At 36.9% G+C, this 20381-nt stretch overlaps 1 protein-coding gene across 7 annotated transcripts in view; it reads left to right on the top strand.

Annotated features, from left to right (window-relative positions):
- ADAMTSL3 (ADAMTS like 3) overlaps positions 1 to 20381 on the top strand; it is a 188830-nt gene that overhangs the window by 31053 nt on the left and 137396 nt on the right. For all 7 annotated transcript variants that reach the window (XR_011100541.1, XM_068695210.1, XM_068695209.1 and 4 more), the window contains exon 3: positions 1333 to 1452. Coding sequence is in view for 6 of the 7 variants with exons in the window: in XM_068695210.1 (XP_068551311.1) it covers positions 1333 to 1452 (120 nt within the window). In the remaining variant the exon portion in view is untranslated. The remainder of the gene's footprint in view (positions 1 to 1332; positions 1453 to 20381) is intronic.

The raw sequence follows: 20381 nt of genomic DNA, 5'->3' as shown, positions 1-20381 counted from the left end.
TCCTTTTCCACTACAAACTGGTTGAATTACATAGATTGTTTCTGAAATCTCTAGTTATCTGGCACTGAGGTTATACTCCTGTTGTTTGGTACAGTTCTAGCCAACAGTCTGGAAACTGGTTGATGGTAACTGTAAGCTTTCCTGTAAAATTATTGCATATGTCAAAATATAAGAACAGTTTAATTAAACTCCATTTGTTAAGTTGACTTGTTGGTAAATGTCCAGCAGTAACTTGTACAGTTCAGTCTTTTTCTTCCCTAAAAGGTTTCAACCTCTTGGAAGGTAACTTTCATCTTCTTGCCCTTCCCACTCTTCCCCTACCCCAGTTGGATCCAGTACTCTTCTTTCAAAAAACGATTGCTCATTTTCTCTTGTATGCAAACCAATTAGCTTTCCAGGGTAGAGCTGCTGCCTGATAGTAGGAATGAGGACATAAGTGTCCGTGCAGTACATTTGCTATGTGGCTGGGCTGCCTTAGATCAACAATGCAATGACAGCATATTCAACCAGCATGTCTTCAGCATGTCTAGCATGTTCAAAGAGTGTTATGGTTCCTGAAAATCCATGGATCAGACCATGGACCTTTGCCTAACAAGGGCCTAGGTGTCGGCCAACTTGGAGATAGTGGCTCTGATTCAGACAGAATTAGCTCTTCTGGAGCTCAAAATGGGCCCATATTCCTGTTCTGGCCTGTTCTCAAGCACTGTTCACCAATTGTGCATGACTTTCAGAACTTATATGGACCACTGTCTGGTGTTCAATTCAATCATTTTCCCCTCCCACCATCCAATTTATTCTTTGCAACTTCTTTCCTGCAGGACAGGAAAGTAATTCAGTGTCATGGGCTCACAGGTGACCCTACTTTGAGGGGGCTGGTCTAGCTGAACTCCCAAAGTTTCTTCTAAACTACGATTCTCTTTTTGTGCTGTCCTGTGAGAGTAGACATGCTGTGTTTAACTAAAAACCCATTATTGTCTGCAGCAGCCAGGCTAGTGAAGCATGTAACCAAAAAAGAAAGCATAACTTGATGTTGCTTTTTCAGTGTGTTTTTTCACTGTCTTTCAGCTATGGTAACTGATAAGCCAGAGATATTATCTTTAATAGGTGGTTCTGCTACTAGTGCATTTGGTTGTTTTTGGATCCCTGTAAGCATTTGTTAAATCCTTGTGACAGACCTCTGGAGGAAAGTATCCCCCCAGAAATACAGTGTCTTAAAAACACAATACATTTTACTCAGAAGATCATGTTTATTCATTGTAACTATATGTACAGTTTAAAATCTTGACTTGTGTCTGTAGTAGCTGTAACGTGACCTCTCTGAATCTCTTACAGACAAGAGCAGAGCAGTCCCAAGGTGCATACTTCTTGCCTGAATTTGCGCTTTCTCCACAAGGGAGTTTTCTTGAGGATACCACAGGGGAGCAATTCCTCACTTACCGTTACGATGACCAGGTCAGTATGCCATATGTGAAAATGATAGAGATTGTCACATTCATGTAACTCTGAGATACAGATTTTTGTGAATTAAGAAACAGTGTCTGGTATCTTCTGAAGATGCATCAAACTTACAGCAAGATGAATGATAACACTCAATGTAACACAAAAAGAATATGTAGAGATAAAATGAATGATTACAGCAAAATGAAATTGAAGTTGTGAAAATAATAGCACAAAACCAATTGTGGAAAAACTTTATGGGATGTAATAGAGATGAAAGCAACAACATTTTATTTGTGTGTTAATAGATGTTTATAGTTAGTATTGTAAAATGTGTAGAATTAGAATTTACTGTTGTTTCTGTGAATTGTTTGACCTATTCTTAATTGTTTTATTTCATGGATAAATCAGTGTAAGGCATATCTTGCATTTTCTAGCTTGTGAAAAGTCAGCAAATTTTGTCAGTTCATGAAGTTTTCAGAAGGGAAGGTTGAGTGAATTATAAACAAATGCAAAGTGGAATAATAGATGAAGCAGAGTGTTTAGAAAGCAACAAATTATGTATTTTAAAGTTAGAGATCTTTAATGCTTTCTCCAGACCCATTGAAACATTGTTAAACATGGAATATAGATATAAATGTAAAGAAAGCAACATGAAAGAAATGCTGTTAATCTTGGCAAAAGATCTAAAGTAAACCTAGGAAATGTGTGGCATGCTGTGGAAATTTACTCATAACACAATGTGTTCCAGAAGTCAGTTGAAACTCCACATCAAAACAGTCTGAATTACATTCATAGACACTTACAGTATGTGTCTTAGTGTAAGAAAAGGGAATTTGTTAGGAAACAATCCTCAAAAGTGAGAGAAGAGCTAAACTTGCCCTGCAGTCACAAGTTCTGTCTAGTGACTGACAGCTTTATTTTTGAAAGATGATCCCCTTGCAGGACCTACTCAGAGAAAGAAGAGTTTGCTCATCAGCTGCTCTAAAAAAAAGAAGAGAACCACGATGAGTTTAAAGCTTTATACCGAGTAGCTGTTTAGGAGGACCCAAGGAAGTTGAAAGCACTGAGTAGCAAGCATGTTGAACTTGTAGGTTAGTTGAATATAGTTTATATATGTTTAGGATAATTCATACTTCTGTTATCCTAGAAGATCTTGTATCATCTCTAGAAAAGGTTTTCAGGTAAGATGTCCCCTGGACAAAACACCTCAGAAAGAAACTTGCAGTACAGAAAAATGCAGCTGCAACCCAGGTTGCATTTAATGACAGCAGAAGAAAAATCCTGCAAAGGTTATACACTTTTGTTCAAAATAATCTCCATTAAATTGAGCACTTCTTAGAGAAGACTATAAAATACAACTGAGGAATTGTCTGAGTATTTGAATAGACTGTTTGTACTAAGTGAATAGCATCGCTGATTAAAAAACAAAATGAAACAACTCCCAATCCCCACAAAACCTCAAATACCAGCATAGCTCTATACAGAAACCTGTTCCAAGCTCAATTGCATTTGATGGAAAGTTTTCCATTAATTTCATTGGGATCTGAATCAGATCCTGGGTATGGTCAGCTTCTGTTCTTTCACAAATGTAATTCAGCTTTGAAGCCTGCTCTTCCCAGACAGTGCAGGAAGAAAGAGCAGTAAGAAATTAAGTTTGAGTTCTTGGAACTCAAGCTAAAACATTGGAAAGTTGAAAATAAAGGCAAATGTATTATTATTAGTAGTTCCTTTTCAGAGGAAATTCAGTCCTTAGGACTTTTCAATAAATATAAATGCATTGAATGTAGGTAGGAATGTAGGAATGCAGGTAGACCTGTGTCTACTTTACTTTCCTGGGTGTAAAATTAATAAATAAAAAATATTCTGTATATTATTTCCTTGTCTAGGACATTAATCATAGAATCATAATAACGTACAGTTATAATTTACTTATGCTTCTGCTGATGTTCATAAAAAAATTGTGTTCAAACTGAGACAAAAAATAATGTTCTTGTTTTCCATATTTCATTCTACTCTTTCATATTACATTCATTTAATGAATGGAAAGAAGTCTTATACTGGGTGGTGAAACTAATTCATGGGCTAATTTCTTGAATTTTGTAGGCTGCTATGGATAGGTGTGGGATATAATTTACACCAGCTACTTGGTTTACTCCATTTTCTTGAGCAGATGGTCAGGCATTTTACTGGCAAAATAAATAAAGAAATCCTACTTGTTTATGAAACTACTACATATGGTACAGAGCATCTTGTAATCATTCTTAATACTTAAGCAGACAAATGCAGTAGTTCTGATAAGGATATGCAGGTGAATAAAGAGGAATTTATGTAAATTGAAAGGCTACTTTCAGTTACATAATGTAGCCAACACTGGAATGGAACTGGTACAGAAACATGGCCACTTAATCAAAAAAAAGGCAATAGCTTATTCTCACACACCATAATTCAGTTTAATTTCAGCTGTTCACTTTCTATCCTGCCCCACCTTGAAAGGGTGCTGGCCGTGGGGAAATACATTACCAGAGTTTTCCCCTGGGCACCCCTACAGAGTCCTGTTGTTCCTGCACATCCTAAGATAAATTTACTTGAAAATTGAGAAAGTGAAATAACCTTGTGTGCTTCACCCCAACAAAACTGAAGATAAGTCTTACCCAATCTATTGTCAGATGGTCTGTCTGTATTCATGGAAGGGAGAATAAAGGATGAAAATGGATGACAGGCTTCTAAGATTGTAGCATGGGATTGGGAGAAGAGGATGGGGGACAACCCATGCCTTTTTGGCTAGCCAACAAGATGTCAAGACCCTTATGGGAAAAGTGATCCTTCCATGTGTTCCCAAGTGTGCCCTTTCCCGCTTAGCACTGTACCTGATACCCAGGCCAATAAAATGTCCAGTTTGATAGGATAGATAAGTATTATTTCTATATAGCACCATCATCATCATCCAAGATGAGTTTCCTTACATCCTCCAAACACAGGAATGTTTCAGAGGGGTTTTCTTTGGCTGTTGAGTGATATTTTTCAAGCAGAGAGCCAGTTTATTCAGGATTCCTTTGTCAGTAAGTAATCTCAGTAAAATAGAACTAGCTGTTACTTGAATATTCAAAAGTATTTGCTATCTGAAAATACAAAGCTTACAGTTTGAAATGGAAGATGAGTAAATATTAATGGGAACACACTGTACTCTCTTCTAGCCCAGAAAAATTACATATGGATTCATGTTGTACATGCAAGACAGTACATTTTGTTCTGGTTTAATCTGGCAGGACTGTGCTCTCATTTTTTGCACAGGATTGCACTAACCCCTTTGCATATTCAGTTGCTATGTGTGTATTTAAGAATTACATGCAGATGAAATTTTTTGGCTAGATGGTTTCTAAATTCAGTGAATATAAATATATGTATATGTATATATATATATATATATATATATATATATATAAAACCTCCTCTATTATGACTATAGAAGAAAATGCCTTATAGGACTAGATCAGATACTGCTACCTTTATTTATTGAGGTATTTTCGTGACATCTGAACAGAAAGGTATAGAATAATTTTGACACATTTGCTCCGTTATCTTCAGGGAAAAACAAAAACAGTGATTCAAAGCAAATACTTTTGAGGGCTCCTAAAGAGCAGAAATATGTACATTGAGTACTTTGTTATAGCTCTTGCATTGTTCAGCAAGCTATGTCTTGCATCAGTGTATTGCATACTGCATTTCTAAAATTCTACTGAGTCAATGTAATTTAAATCTAACATAGCACCAGATACATTTTGATGTGTGGCCAAAGACTTCACTTGCCATTAGAAATCCGAGACTGAAAAAAAAATATGCCTCTTTTCTATCACTCTGAATGAGTTTTTAAACAAGTATATAAATAATAGCCCTTCCTCCAACTCTAAGATACAAGTTGAACCTTGCCATAAGGAATAGTTTCCTAGTTTTTTCCCCATTTCTTTTGGCTTTTCACCTTTTAATCTACTATAAGATTTTATTTTTTTTTCTTTTCTAGAATACTAGTAGTATTGGAAAGCTTTCTTACAGAAAGTGTTCTTGTTTTCTGACACTTAAGGCATTGCTTCCAACTATTAAAACCATTCCATATGACGGACCACCAACAAGGAGAGCAGTGAAAGCTTGGTTGTGCTGGATGTTTGAAGTACCTTTCCACTTTGGCTGGCTTAAAGAGACAGCTGGAAGTGGGGCCTTGGAGGTTGGGGCTTGTGGTGGGGTCTAGAGAAAAAGAAAAAGGTTATCTTCTAAGTGAGAAAATGTTTACTTGATCAGTTAGCTTTCTAGCTGACTTTTCTCTTTCTATGTTTTATGATGTTTACCAATTTAAACTCATAACAAGGAAGCCCTGATTCTGGAATTAGACATATGGCACTTAGTAGGCCAATCTTGGCAAAGAACTGTAGTGTTTCTAAACAAATCTTTTTAAAAATGCAGTCAGGAAGAGTGGTAAATATTGGCATCTTGAAACCACCCAGCAAGCAATTAAAATAATGAAAATCTGCACTTTCAAACTTGAGTGTGTTTAGATATGTGAGGTGAGGTAGAAGCCAGTGAGTCTGTTTCCAAGTAGATGTGAAAGTTGTAATACGTAGGCTGAGACTGGTGTAGTTCTTTTTATAACTGGCCTTTCTTTGGATTTGCAAGAAAAGTCTGCAACAAAGTGAAGGCAAAAACTGGGAGAGTGAATGTTCTAATATATGCCTTGTCCTCCACAAGGAGAAATACTCTGGCTTGGTTCTTGCCTTTTTGGTGTGTGTGTGTGTGTGTGTGTGTGTGTTTGTGGTTTCTAAAGGGTTAATGAAAATAAGGCAGTGGAACCCAGGACTGGAGGGACTTAAATAATTAAATAATGCAGAAATAAATTGATGGAACAGCAACCTATTATTCCACCTCTTATTTGCAGAGGTGTGTTTGCTTGTTCAAGTTTTTTGCGTATTGTACAACCTGCTACAATGGGGACAGAAGTTGTCATGTGGATCCAGCTGGGCTGACAGATTTTTCCAACGTTTTCTCCCACCTGCTTTTCCCACTCTGCCTCCTGATAATTGCCGTCTTTCCTGCTCTGCCTTTGGAACTGTATGAGAACCACAGCCTGGTTTTGATTTTATTATTATTATTATTATTATTATTATTATTATTATTATTATTATTTTTCTGCTCTGACTTCTGCACTCCTTGTCTGTGCCCTTTTATTCCCTCCCATGCTGGCCAGCTAGTTTGCATGTAAATCACCACTGAAATGGAACTAGAAATTTTTTAGCTTGGAAATGGGTTGTGTAAAGGACAAAACTTATTTCAAGTTAACACATCAGTGAAGATGACCTCTAATCCTGACAAAATAAGATTGGTAGTTAGTGGCATGCCTGCTACAGTGGCACGCCTGCTACTCAAATATATAATGTAATAGCCTTCCTTTGGAGGAGCCAAAAACTTGCTGTACTGTGACATGACACTTTTGTTGATATCCAAAAAGAAGCTTTCGTAACTATTAAAAAACTTCTTGAATCCCAGTTAGCTCTTCATTTAAAGACTCTTTTGAAAAGCTAGCATTTAAGTGGACATAAACTATTTTAGGTGTTTTTCTGTGCTGCAAACCTTCCACCACGCATCGCTCCAGTGATTTCATTTGAGTATTCTGAGTGAGCTGATAGAACTAACTTTGTCAAAGCACCAGAGGTGTAACTTCTCATGCTCGGCTATTTGAATTTCAATATTGTTAGAAATATTCATCTTTGGCTGAAAAATGGTCTGGCCTTGCAATCCATATTCAGACAATGTGCTGATATTAGAGTAACTGAACATTCAACACCAACTCCACTGACCCAAATCCTGCAAGTAATTTCATTCTCTGAGCTGGGACTACTCATGTGAGTAACAAATTGAGGCCAGGTTTGTGGTGCTCCGTACTAATCCCACAGATGTTAATAAGGAGTTTTAAATCATGTTCAAGGAGTTTAGAGCCATATGTTTGCAAGGCTGTGTGAAGATATAATGCATCACTTAGTGTTTTAGCAGAAATTTACCCGAAGCTGATGTTAGGAGGTTCCTAATATTTTTGCTTCTTTAGCCTGTATTTTGATACAGTTGGTTTTTTATTTGCAGGCTTAATTTGGATCTCTTCTAAATTATTATTATTATTATTTACCTTTAAGATAACTTACTTGGGTATGGAAATTAGCTCCACAATCAAGGGAAATGTGTTTCTGATTTGGAGTGGGAGGGAGGGAAAGGAGGTAGGGATTAAGAGTAAATGAAAACCACTTACAATTTCATGCAAAACTTCTCTTATAGCCTGGTATTTGTATAAGTCAGTAGGTATGATCCTATTGAAAAAATACTTTTGTTTAGCCTAATTGCTTGCCGGAAGCGTGTGACTAGCATTTGCACAAGTAGTTATATCATTAACGATATATTCTTGTGCGTGATAGATTGCTTAGTGAACTGAAAGCTGTTTAACATACTTTTGTTTATTGGCAAACTGAATAGACAGCTGGCACTTCTTAAAGAAACGACTAACATTTTAAGCCTGGGGTTTTGTTGTACAGAGAAAATAGTGAAAGTGCTGTGTGCAGTACATTAAGGCTTTTTTTCTTTGTGCACTAAGAACTGCAGGCTTCCTTTTTTTTTTTTTTTTTTTTTTTTGGTGTTACTGAATTTGTCCCAACCCTGCCAAAGATCTATGTGTAAATCAGAGCTGCTGAAGTCAGTAAGTCTTTGCTTCACGTAAGATACAGCCTTCACAGGGAACCTGTAATAATACAATTTGGGCAGAAAACATGTTTTATATCATTTTGGATTAAATACCTTCTATGAATGGTGCATAGGTTTGTAATCCTAATTCACTACATTTTGTGGTAAAACTCAGTGGCCTGGATCCTTGGTCTTTCTGTGTCTGTGATGATATCAGCCTTACCTGCTGCCAGAGGATTCCCAGGTAGCAGAAAATAGCTCCCAAATTAACCTTTTTTCAAGTTGCTCCCCCAGATGACTTGTCAAGGAAGAAGGGGGGAACGAACACAAACTCTTTCAGGTGTTTCTGTTACTCCTGGTCCCCTGTGTGCTAGGTGAATACTAAGGCTGGTTTAACTGGTACCAGTCTATATGGGGATGCATAAAGCTTTCCTCTGCACCCCTGCGTGGGGTGCTGTTGGCAACAGCTTGCAGTCAGTATGTGACTGAGACCACTCACGTGGTAGAAAGGCTTCAGATTAGAAGAAGTTTCTTTGTAGGGACTGCGTAAGGATAAAATCAGGAGTATCTTGTCTACTAAAGGAAAACAAAATTTGTGACACATTACATTTTTATATACTTCCTCTTTTTTTTTTTTTTTCTTGGATATATGCTTGCCACTTTTGTATTTTTATTCAATCTGAGTGGTCTATATTTCAAAACTTGGAAGTCCCTTATTTTTAGAGCATCTCTGCCATGCGTGTTTTTTCATAATGGACTTGATCTTTTCTTGAATGTTCATTTTTTTCATGCTGAGGTTTTCAATGTAGAACTTTCCTCAAAGTATTTTTCAGTTCCTACTGATAGATTTAAGGTCTTTTTCCCCTAGAAGCAGACAAGGATGTGTATTTGGGCAAACATTCTACTGCAAAGTCTTAAACTCAGTTCTGTCACTTTGAACTAGTAACAAAACACCTGATGAAATGAGTTAATAATACACAGCCTAGACCTTCATTTGACATTCTTTATTGGAGAACAATGATTAAATACTGAGAGATCAGTACAGTGTAATGTGAATTCACCACTGACCTCCTTGTGCCCCCAACAGTTGGCACATGCACTATCCAAAAATTGACATTGATAAAGGCTTAGCCTCAGACTTCTAAATTAAGACTCTTAAAGGTCTGGAGGTAGCAGAAATGGTCCCATGCTTAAACTGCTCTGACGCACCACTACTGTCATCTATCAATAAGCATTCATTGAGATATAGTAGAGAAGTGCTTCTAAATCAAAAAGATATGTTACAAGTGCTGTAGTAAACATGCTTCGAACTGGAAAGTCATTCTTCAGATTGTGCATAGAAGAGAGGACATTTTAGGCTGATAAAGCCCAGTGGTGAATTTGTTCACACAATTCGTTCAAGTGATGCAAATACATTTTAGAACATGTCAGTGGTCTCAGTCAAGATCAGAACACTGTATTGTTTTTTAATAATGTAGGTAATTTTTTTGACTTTATTCAAGCTGTGAAGAATTAATTTTTTCACAAATTAGGAGGTAAAATTGTATTGCTGAATTTCTCATGAAAATGTCTTTGTTTTTTTCTTCTGTGCTGCTTTTGCCACAGATAAAATTTAAAGACCTGTGACTTTACAGCAGCTTCTCTTTGTTGACATGTGAAGCATGGAAAGCCTTAGTGCAAGAATAAAAGAAACTTCAGTTTATATTGGCTTTGAAATAATGAGAAAAATGCTCGATTAAATGAATCCTTTATGTAAGGTTCTTCTGATGTCATCCTATTGTTTTGCAAGGAGATGGGTAATTTAAGTGGAATTTACATTGTCTGTATGATGTACTTACATTGCAGAGTGTGTGGATAACATCCCTCTCATCCTTTACAGTTATGCTCTCAGGCTTGTCCAGCATGGAAAACAGATTTATAGCACAGATTGGATGTCACAATGACCTTAGTGGAGATGAACACTTGAAACTAAATAAATCTACACTGATTTGCATGCCACTAATGTGGAAGGTGTGGTAAAAAGCCTTCTTTTACAAATATGCATATCTTGGCTTTGTTTCTAGAAATACTTAAAATGGTACTTGATATCATTAGCACTTGCGTAATGAGCCAGCCTTGGGACAGCTAAAGTACAATCTCTTTACCACTTCAGACAGTTATTTCACTTCATGCTATTTCAAAATAACTGTCAGCATTGCCAGTAAACCTGATTTATTCCTACTAACTTCAAAAAAGCTATTTGCTCACAAAGAAGAAAATTACGTACATTAATTACCAATTTTGGCAGTAACAGCAAAGTGGTAAATATAGCTTCTTGAGAGGATCATTGCTGACAGCTGTATTTATTATTTTCAGAGCTTAGAAAGTGTTACAGGTTGTGATACTGTAAGATCTGAAGTATTTTAATGCTCCTAATGTGAAACAAACTGTACCAGTCTTCACAACGTACATTAATAATGTGCTATTGATATAGTGAAAAAATAAGGGGGTCGTTTCTGCTATTTCCTAGCTTTCAGCATCTGTCTCTTTTGCTATCTCTTTCAATAAAAGTTTGTGATGTAATTAAGTGATCTGGCTGCAGTATGGCCAGGAATTACAGTAGCTCTTCTCCTTTAATGACTGAACACTAAATTGTTTTGCTGTTTTATAAACAGTCATCTCTATTGCAAAGGGGAGTTATGCCCTTGCTGCTTGGTATAGAGGACCAGTAGTTGGACCTCTGAAAAATGGAAGCATTCTGATTTTTTGTAATATTCTCGGACAACTAGGTTAGAATTCCTGTCACTTAAATCTGTGGAATCTAGCTTTATAATGACTTTCTGGTAGTAACACTACCAGCGTTACTTTTATGAGTAAAGCCATTCATATCCCATGAATGCAGACATGAATTCTGTTTTGAAAATTTTGGATGTCTTGCTTCTTTATATTGTACTCACATCACAAAATACTGAGACTGCAGTTTGTTACGGCACACATAACCCATCTTTGCTAAAAGAAAAAAAATATATATATATATAAAAAATCATATTTGCTTATCTGTATGGTATACAGGCCAGCAATCTTTCTTTGTCTAAATGTTGTTATTATATGGTATAATTCAGAAGAAACAAGCTGAGTTCTTTCAGACATTTTCTTACAATGCATCATATAAAATGGCAAAATACCTCTTTGTTATAAAGCTTTATAAAACTGACTTAAAATACAACTTACAATGCATTAATTTTACATAAAAATAGTAAAGTGCATTGGCTTAATTTTTTTTTTGTAGTTGTTGTTTGTTACTAATAGATGATGTATATTTTCAAATATCAAAATATAAACAGTTAAATTTTACCACCTTTGAGTGCCGACTTCAGTGGTAACCACTGGCATTAGGGTAATATGGCATTCTAATGTATGAATCAGAATTATATCCCAAGGAGCTTATTTAAGTACTAGGGCTAAATTTGAAGCTTTCCCTTATCTTATTCCACTTAAAAAAAATTCTTTAAAAAAAGATATTTTTATACAATGAACTTGCCAGTATATGTTTGCTTTTCTGCTCCTTCAATATGGGATGGGCTATAGGGCAGTCTGCCTTTCTCATATTTTCAGCATTGCACTCTAATGAATGGGAAGCAAAGAAAGGGAGGGTGAAAATATTTCTTATGAGTAGCCCTCCTTTTTCTGTGCAGCTAATGACTTGCTTTTAGTGAAGACTATTTCCAAATAATTCCTTCTTGAAAAATGGGTGTTTTCAGAGTGTCAAAAGGAATGATCATCCTACCCAGATGTATAGTTCTAATTGAAATGATCTTCTCTACTTTGCTAGGTGAGACCAAGATCCTGCATGCTGCAGGGAGGTTTTGTTAGCAGCATCATGAAGTCTTTCTGAGAGTTGTTACATTGTATGTCTGTTAATATTTTGCTGTGGACAGAACTTGGAACAGCATCTAGAGTAGAAAGGACAGATGACTTCTATTCCACGGACCTTACAGTTTAGGGTCCAAACACTTATGCACATGCATAACTCAATTCATGTGAGGACTCCCATCTCTGTCCATGAAATACCCACATAAGCGAGGATGCACATGTGCAGAAGTGTTGGCAAGATCAGGGCCTCGTTTCCAGCCCAGTTCTTTGACATTCCATGCTTAAACTCCTGTAAGACCCCAAAAAGAGCACCTCTTGGGAAGATCTGAACATCTCCCCATTCATATTGCAGTGAGTGGAAGCTGAAACAGTTTGTGTAATAAGATGGGGCCAACAGGTCTTCCTCCTTCATAGCTCAAATGTGTGCAGTTTTAATAACTCCCAGTGCTCCGACATTGTCATAAAGCTTACCATGAATTGCAATCAGTCTAGTTTACATCTTAAGCATGACTTTTTTCTTAAATGAGGGACTTGAAACCATTTTTGCAGATTGACGACATCAGAAGATTTTCCAACTTAATGAAAAAATCCAAATGACCGCGTAATATTTTCAAAGAACAGACTGATGGGGGCTGGCCTGTTGTCAGAAAAATAGTGTATGAATTAACTTTGCTACGTTATGATTTAATTTAAAATTAACTTACGGTTTGTTGACAACATTCATATTTCATAGAATAGGTGTAGGGTGCAAGTTTTCTGTATTTCCTACCATGAAGAAAAAAACCATTAACTCTGACATCTGTTTTTAGCACTTTCCTTCATATTTTTGGATGAATGCCTGGCAAAAGCTGGAAAGCGACTAAGAGATCAACCAAAGATGGCCTAAGGGCCTGTTCCCAGCTGGTACGACATCTGGAATGTTATATATAGTGGATAAATTCAGAGTTGTAGTTTAATAAGATTGGTATTCGAGCATTCGGCCTACAGCAAAGGAAAGGACAGTGAAGCTGACAGCATGCGTGGTGCATAATATGTCAAGGTGTCTGAAATATAATTTGCTGGGTTTTCACTTTCATTTTGGCAGGTTCCCTATGCTTAGGTATAAACTTTCATCTAGTGTTGTTTTGAACCTTTACAAAATAAAGGGTGAAGTCATATTGGTATTATATCCAGAATCTTATCTTTTCACTAAGCTTAGAGTATGTCTGGTTTTCTTTCTTTTACTTTTTTTTCTTTTTAGGAAAAAAGTGCTAAAGACAGATTTTTATGAGCTGCCTAGAAATAACTTAAGCTGCTACCTTTGCAAATTTTAAGTATATGCAGTCTTGCACAGTGAAGATTTTACAGAATCATAAACCATTCAGGAATCTGGACTTGTGCTATATGGAACCATACTTGCAAGATTTATGTATCAGAAGGCCTCTTTTTCTATTTAAGGTTTAGTTAATCTTTTGACTGTCTAATCTCCAAACTGTAATTAAATGTGTGGCTAGACAAGCCCAGAAAAGTTTCAGTCAGGACTCAGAGGAGAGCTACCTGTTTACAACAGCTCTGAACACAGTAATGTTAGGTCAAAACAAAAACAAAACAGAAAACCTAGAAAGTAATTTCTGTGTGTTTCCAGTCCTGTAACTGTACTAGTCAGATAGTTTGCTTGCAGGTCCCTCTACATCTGCACTGTTTTTGTGTCCCAGTATAGGATGACCATTGCACAACCTTGTATCGTAGCCTCTGTGTCCAGTACTGCGATGGACAAACTGGCTTACAGGACTGGGGCCAGACTGGAGTGCAAGGCTGCAGCTGGGAGTTTGCTGAAGAGCCCTTGAGTGGGGGGCTCTGCTTTCCTGGGTATGATCCCTTTGTTTTGCAGTGCTTCTGTCTTCTCCTTCCCCCATCTGCATCTTCCATATAGGATGCTGGAGCAAGAGGGAGTCCACAACACTAAATATATGTTACAGGTCTGTGGCAAGGGAGGGTGAAATGGAGGAGGACGTAGTGTGTGAAATGTGACAGGGCTGTAATTGATAGAGAGAGGTGTAACGTAAGGTCTTGTTCTTCCAGTTTTTTAAAAAGGACTCACTTGATAATTCCTCAGCACATTGTGGTTATTTCTATATTATTTATTACTAGGCAAGATCTTGTAGGTGAAGACAAGTTACTTGAATATGATTTGGCAGGGAGCCAACAGGGTCTAGGAGAAGGACCTACAGTGGGAGGAGAGATGACTTTTGCAGCTGCACTTTGGTTGTGGTTTAAATTTGGAGGTAGGAAGGCCAGATCTGAATGACTGCAGCTGACAAGGAGAAAGCTGATTTGTCTGCAGGGTAGTGTCAGTAATGCTATTTAGCTCGTGGGGATTTCAACAAAACTTTATAATCAATTTTTGTGTGTGTGTGTGTGTTAGTGCAGGTACATGTGAAAACAGTGCAGTTGAAGCATGACAAGGTCATACAAAACAAGAACAGTGTAGGCTATTCATTTCATGTTAATACTAACGAGATTAAAATATTTAGTTTTATGTAGGAAAACAGAGGAAAAAAAACGAGTACCTTGTAAATTTTCTGTCTTTCTTGCCACTTCTTGTGCTTAAAGTTGCCCTGTATGTGTAGTAAATTTGAGGCTGGACAGCAAAATCTCTGTTGATACCTACTGTGTTATTCTGGTATGCAAAATAACAGTTAAAAAAAAAAAAAAAAAAGTGGAATGTACTAAGAAACATGCTTTAAAAACTTAGCACTTCCTGTCACTAAATGTGAAGCTATTACTTTAGCTTTTTTCCTTTTGGTGTGATTCCACTTTGTAGGAAGTAGAATTACAGGGCTTTCTATCTAGTAGTGTTCTGAAGATGTCCATAGTCTGGATGGATTGTTAGCCAATGTGCTTATGTTTCACTGCTTTGTATATAGATTGGTTATAGAATAATTCCAGTTGACTCAAAATTCTTGTTTGAAAATCAAGGCCTTAAATCAGAGCCACTAATATTCTTCTCTGGAATTTAATGTCAGAAGTAACCAATCACAACTATTTAAATCTATTGCAAATATATGTATATAAATATAATAAAAATCCTAAAGGGTCTAAAGGATGCACGCAAACCCTTGTTCTTCCCTGTTCCTTTGTTCTGTCTTTCTCTCTGCTATTTAAATGATACACATTTATATACTTTTTAAAAAGTGCGTAATTATATATCTTTTTTACAGTGATAAGCATTTCTCTTAGTATTATATAGAACTTGGAAAAAAAATTCTAATGTAGCCAACCCCCTAATTAATCTTCTTGTCCCCTGTCTATACCTCTTTAAAATTGCTTAAAGCAAATAGGTTCTGGTGGATGAGCTGCTTGTTAGCACTTGTTTACTTTCTTAGTGCAGTTACTGTCTCAAGTCTATTTTTCCTTCCAGTTCTATCTTATCTGCTGGAAATGACACAAACTATATCAATACATATTACTTTCATCATAGTTTTCTGGCTGTAAACTGACCATATATTTACTGGCAATTAGTAACTGGCTATAAAGGATTCATGCTTGTGTCCATGAACTAACAAGTTTTTTAGGCTTTGATTTTGTGTGCAGTTGGGAGGAATGGTAATAAAGGTAAGGCTAGGATCATAGGTGGTGGTGTATTTCACTTCTTTCTGTAGCTGCTTTAAAAGCATTGCTGTGGAAGAAGTGAATATCTTGAGTACCACTTTATGTTTGCAATTGCTACCACTGATTTAATTTCAGCTCTTCCCTGACTCTTCTGCTGTGCTGTCCAGACAGACTGTGCTGCATGCTTTCACAGGTGAGTGAGCACTCAGGTAGCATGAGTCTTCCCAATCTCTGATAGCTGTTCTTCTAGTAGGATAATGTTCACCTTTTCCAGACTATAAATAATATATATTTAGAACAGAGCAGCCACCTAAGCTAAAAATTACATTAAGCATTAACATCATGCTAGCGTCATTGTCTGGTTTGATTTTTACAGTATTCCATTTCCCAGTTTGTTTTGTGTTGCACTAAAACTGGAAGAATTGGATGGAAAAAAAAGGCAAGAAATAGTGGGACTGGAAGCAGGAGGGGGGAGTTCTGAAAATTGTAAGACTATTAGTTGTTTTCATAAGCTTTTGTGTTTGAGGTCTGATCCTGTGCTTGTAATGCAGACCAAACTTGTTGTGTCCTTGCTATCTGTTCGGTAGGAGTCTATGTGAATTAAGTTAAACCATATGGAGTAGATGTTGGTTTACATAAACAGCATAGATTCAGCTGGAGGAGTACTTTCAGGCTGAAAATGAGGGATGTGCTTGGTTCTTGGTTGGAATTTAATAATCATGTTATAACAGCTGTAGACTTTCTAGAAAGAAAGCTGTGCTTATTGTCAACACCTTATCTATTAAAGACCATTATGTATAAGATTTTATGACAAATTATAGTTTGGGTATGAAATATTAGTACCAGGACCAGGAGGATTTACTCTTCCATATACAGCTCCCCATGTAGCTTCTTTGGTAAATGAGTTACACAATGCAATATTAATATGTTTCTAGATATAGTTTGTTGCTATGATGACAGAGTTTATGTATGCCCCTTTGTATTTATTGCACACAGATAAGTAGACACTTATTCCAAAGTGAAAATTCTATCTTGCTTATTAAGGAATAGGTACTTATTTTTTAAATGAAACAATGTTGCTACCAGTTACATGAACTACTCTGTAAATAGAATTTTACCAGGATATGGTATGTATTCTTCAGGGTTTGATTACTATTTATTTTAATAATTCATGGAGGTGGCAAAACTCAGAGCTTCAATGCAACTAAACTGGGGAGATCTGACAAGAATTCTTTACAGAACTTTTAAAGAACTGCACGTGAAATCATGGCTCTGATAGCAGGAATTTGTAACAAATCTATCAAAACATGGGTGGTACCAAGTGGCTTGGGAATAGCTAATGTAGTACTGGAATATATAGAAGAGCGAGCCAGGAAACTCTGAGTGTGTCTGTGTGATATTAAGTGTATAAAGCTTTGGAATGCTTTTTGAGGAAAGAGTAATTAATAAAATGAAGGTAAATGAGAAACTGAAGAAAATGGATTTATCTGAAAGAGATCAGACATAATCTGACTCATTTTATAGCTTTGATCAATTTTTTTTTCCTAAAGTAAGGGGAATACAGAAGATCTCATTTATCTGGACTCAGTAAATCCATTTGATATAATGCCATACTAGAAATTAACTTAGAGGAGATGTAGTCTTGTGGGTGAGCTGGGAAATGAGCAGGGAATGGGAGACGGAGATAATGACTGCCTGTGCTGAAAGGGGAATACTGGCCTAGCGAAGGGTATGCACAGAGTTGCCCTGGGACTAGAGCTGCTTAGTGTTTTTGTTAATGACTGAAACAAAGACTGAGATTGGGCTCATTACATTACAAGATAAGATAAAGTTAGAAGGAACTGTCAACACAGATGAGTAAGAAACAATACAGTAGTAACTGGATGACCTTGAAGTTGGGAGTAGCAGAACAAAGTGCATTGTCACACATGTAGGGAACAACAGCAAATTTTTTTATGAACCTAAAAACTGGAAATGAAGCAATGTAAAGCTTGGTTCTACCTTGCTGGTACTGCTAAGCCTGATATAGAAAACCAGAAACCCATTCAGAAAACGAGATGTTGAGAAAGCTTATAAGCATGATTAGGGAATAGAGAACGTATGTTATAGCAGGTTGGGTTTGTACTGGCTAACGAAGGTGTTGGTGACATGATTGCTCCCTGTCACTTCATTAGGAAAGAGCCTAGAAAGGAGAAGCTGTAGTATTTACAGACACTGAGTGCACTAGCGAGTGCATTGGCCTTAGTTACTCTCCCTCTGAAAATTAGAGGGAGGGTTTCTAGCCATCATGAGTGTGAGTCTGAAGTAACCTCCCAACAAGAGTGTTGGGAGAAAGAATAAAACTAACGTGTTTCATTGTGATACAGTTGTATGTGGAAAAGGCTGTGATACTGCTACAAACGTCTGTTTGGAGCCTCAGTCCAGAACTGCATTCTGTGGAGTACCAGTTATGGGCAAAATATAAGCCATGCTCACCTGGCTCATGCATTTGAGATATCTAACACATTGGTAGATAGAATCAGTATCTCTTTAGTGTTACACTAGTATATGGATGTTATTTGCTTTAAGATGTATTTAATAGTGTATGAAAATAACAGTTCATTCAGTGGGCATTCCTGGCCTGTGTTACTTGCTGAAATATTCATATGTTGCTTGTTCAGTTTTTAACTTGTTACAATATTTTTTCTTAGCAACCTTTATAGTTATTAACATCTTTGTTTAAAATAAAATTCTTTCCATTAATCCAGCATTTCACAGTTGATATGCAGAGATGAAGAAAATTTCCAGCTGTTTTTTGCCAATAAGCAGCAAAGCATGTGCATCCAGATAATATTCAAGTTGGTTTGGCAATACCACTGTAACTTTATAGGTTTATATGCTTACACTAGGATGGCTCCTGCTGTTATAAGTACTGTCCTGAGGATATATTTTCTTAAATGAATATTGTTTGAAACCATTCATTTTTGTGTGCAAGTGAGGGTATCAATTACTTTCTCTTACTGCCTGTATGGAACTGCAAATATTAATAGAACTCAACTTCTGAACCTCCTGATTGGTAAATTCAAGGCCACCATGTTTAAAGATGATTGCTGTTCATGCAGATACAATTTTACTCCTTAAAGGGGGACACATGCAAGACATAAGCAGATGCTACTTGAGAACATACGGATTGTATTCTAATGTAGTCCTGCTTGTCATTACATGTGATATTATGACATACCTACCTGCTCCTTCCTCTTCTCCATTTCAGTTCTTTTGTCTGGCCTTACATTTTCTGCTTAAGATCTGGTCCAAAAGCAAAAGCAGTGGGATTCCCCTGTGGGAATTCTTCCACTGACTTCAGTGAGTCTCATTTTAAATCATGAAAAACAGTTTTCTTTCTCTTTACATAAAGATGTGATATTTTATAGCTCACATTGCTGTTGCACCCAGACTTTGAGTAGTGATTACAGGATTGGGCTCTTAGGATTCCAGAAAAGCAGGAGATGGAGTGTAGATCCATTTAAACTCAGTTCTCACTCTGAAACCGCAGTCATGCTGATGAAGAGTGAGGCGTTGTTGATTTCCAATGCAATTAGACTATTTTGCACGTTTTACTCTTTGGTAGCGTGAAAGGTCCATATCTGTTCTAAGTTGGGTACTTTGAATCATCTGCCCTCATGTCTTGAACGTTTGAGTTGCATGATTCCCTTGTGCCTATGATTTTGCTTTTATCCAGAGAATATCCAGACCTGTTCTTGCCTCTAATGCACAGTTAAGCACCAGGCTTCAAGTGGGAGGTGAGATCTAATAGCTGGGAGGCATTGCAGCTTAACTGTTTGTCAGCTGTACCTGATGTTTTGTGGAGAGTGATTAAAACTGCTCAAATGCTTTCAATGATGTAAATTCCCTAGAGCATGAACAATTATTTTGTCCCATGACAAAAGCCTTTCTGCATTACATCTGCTTTACCAAACAATGTAAATTTTGGCCTAAAATCATAAATAAGAAAAAAGACAATAGAAGCATGGAAGAAAAAGCCTTCTGTTTATCTTAGAATTACTGCCAGTCATCTGCCCTCAGATTAACTCCGGCTAGTTATGGGGAGTGGTTTTGGTATTCCACATTTCTGCCAAGAAAAGAGGCATATCAAAATAAACAACTTCTACCACTTTTAAGGCTTCAATATGTTTTTAGTTGTTAATATTTTTTTTTCTTTTATGTGCTGAAAATATTAATTATTGTTTGTTAACTTACTCAAACTCACTGGCATGTGAATGCTGCATGTGCAGCATTCACCCTTCCAGATGAAAAAGGGATCCACTTGACACAAGTAGCAGAGCTCCTCTGCACAGCCTTAGAAATCTTCACTTTGTAGATAAGGTCATCTGAGGATATTCTGTGTTTGCTCAGATTTGAGTAGAAATCACCATTAAGACAGAGTCAAGATAAGATTTTGTCAGTCATAAAATGGATGGCTTAAGACCTGGCCAGCTTTTATGAGTTTTTATCTGTGGCCTGAGCAAGGAGTGTGTCTGAGACATCTTGCGTGTGTTTGCAGATAATGCCCAGGACTCTGTCACAAAAGGTGGCTCCAAGTGTACAGTGCAATGAACTGAGTGCCTCTTTTCTGCCTGGGATTGAGTGACTCCAACTTTCAAAGCCCAGCTGCTAATGTTTAGCTCCTTTTTTAGTCTGGTCTCTTAGTAAGACTTAGAGAAGAAGGCTTGTGTGCTTTCATCTCAGTCCTCACCTAGTAATTTTTTTTGCTGATTTCATTCTAGATGTGACAGACCTCAAAATAATTA

Source organism: Anas acuta, chromosome 12, assembly GCF_963932015.1.
Source record: "Anas acuta chromosome 12, bAnaAcu1.1, whole genome shotgun sequence".
NCBI lineage: Eukaryota > Metazoa > Chordata > Aves > Anseriformes > Anatidae > Anas > Anas acuta.
This window is presented reverse-complemented; position numbering and strand designations above follow the sequence as displayed.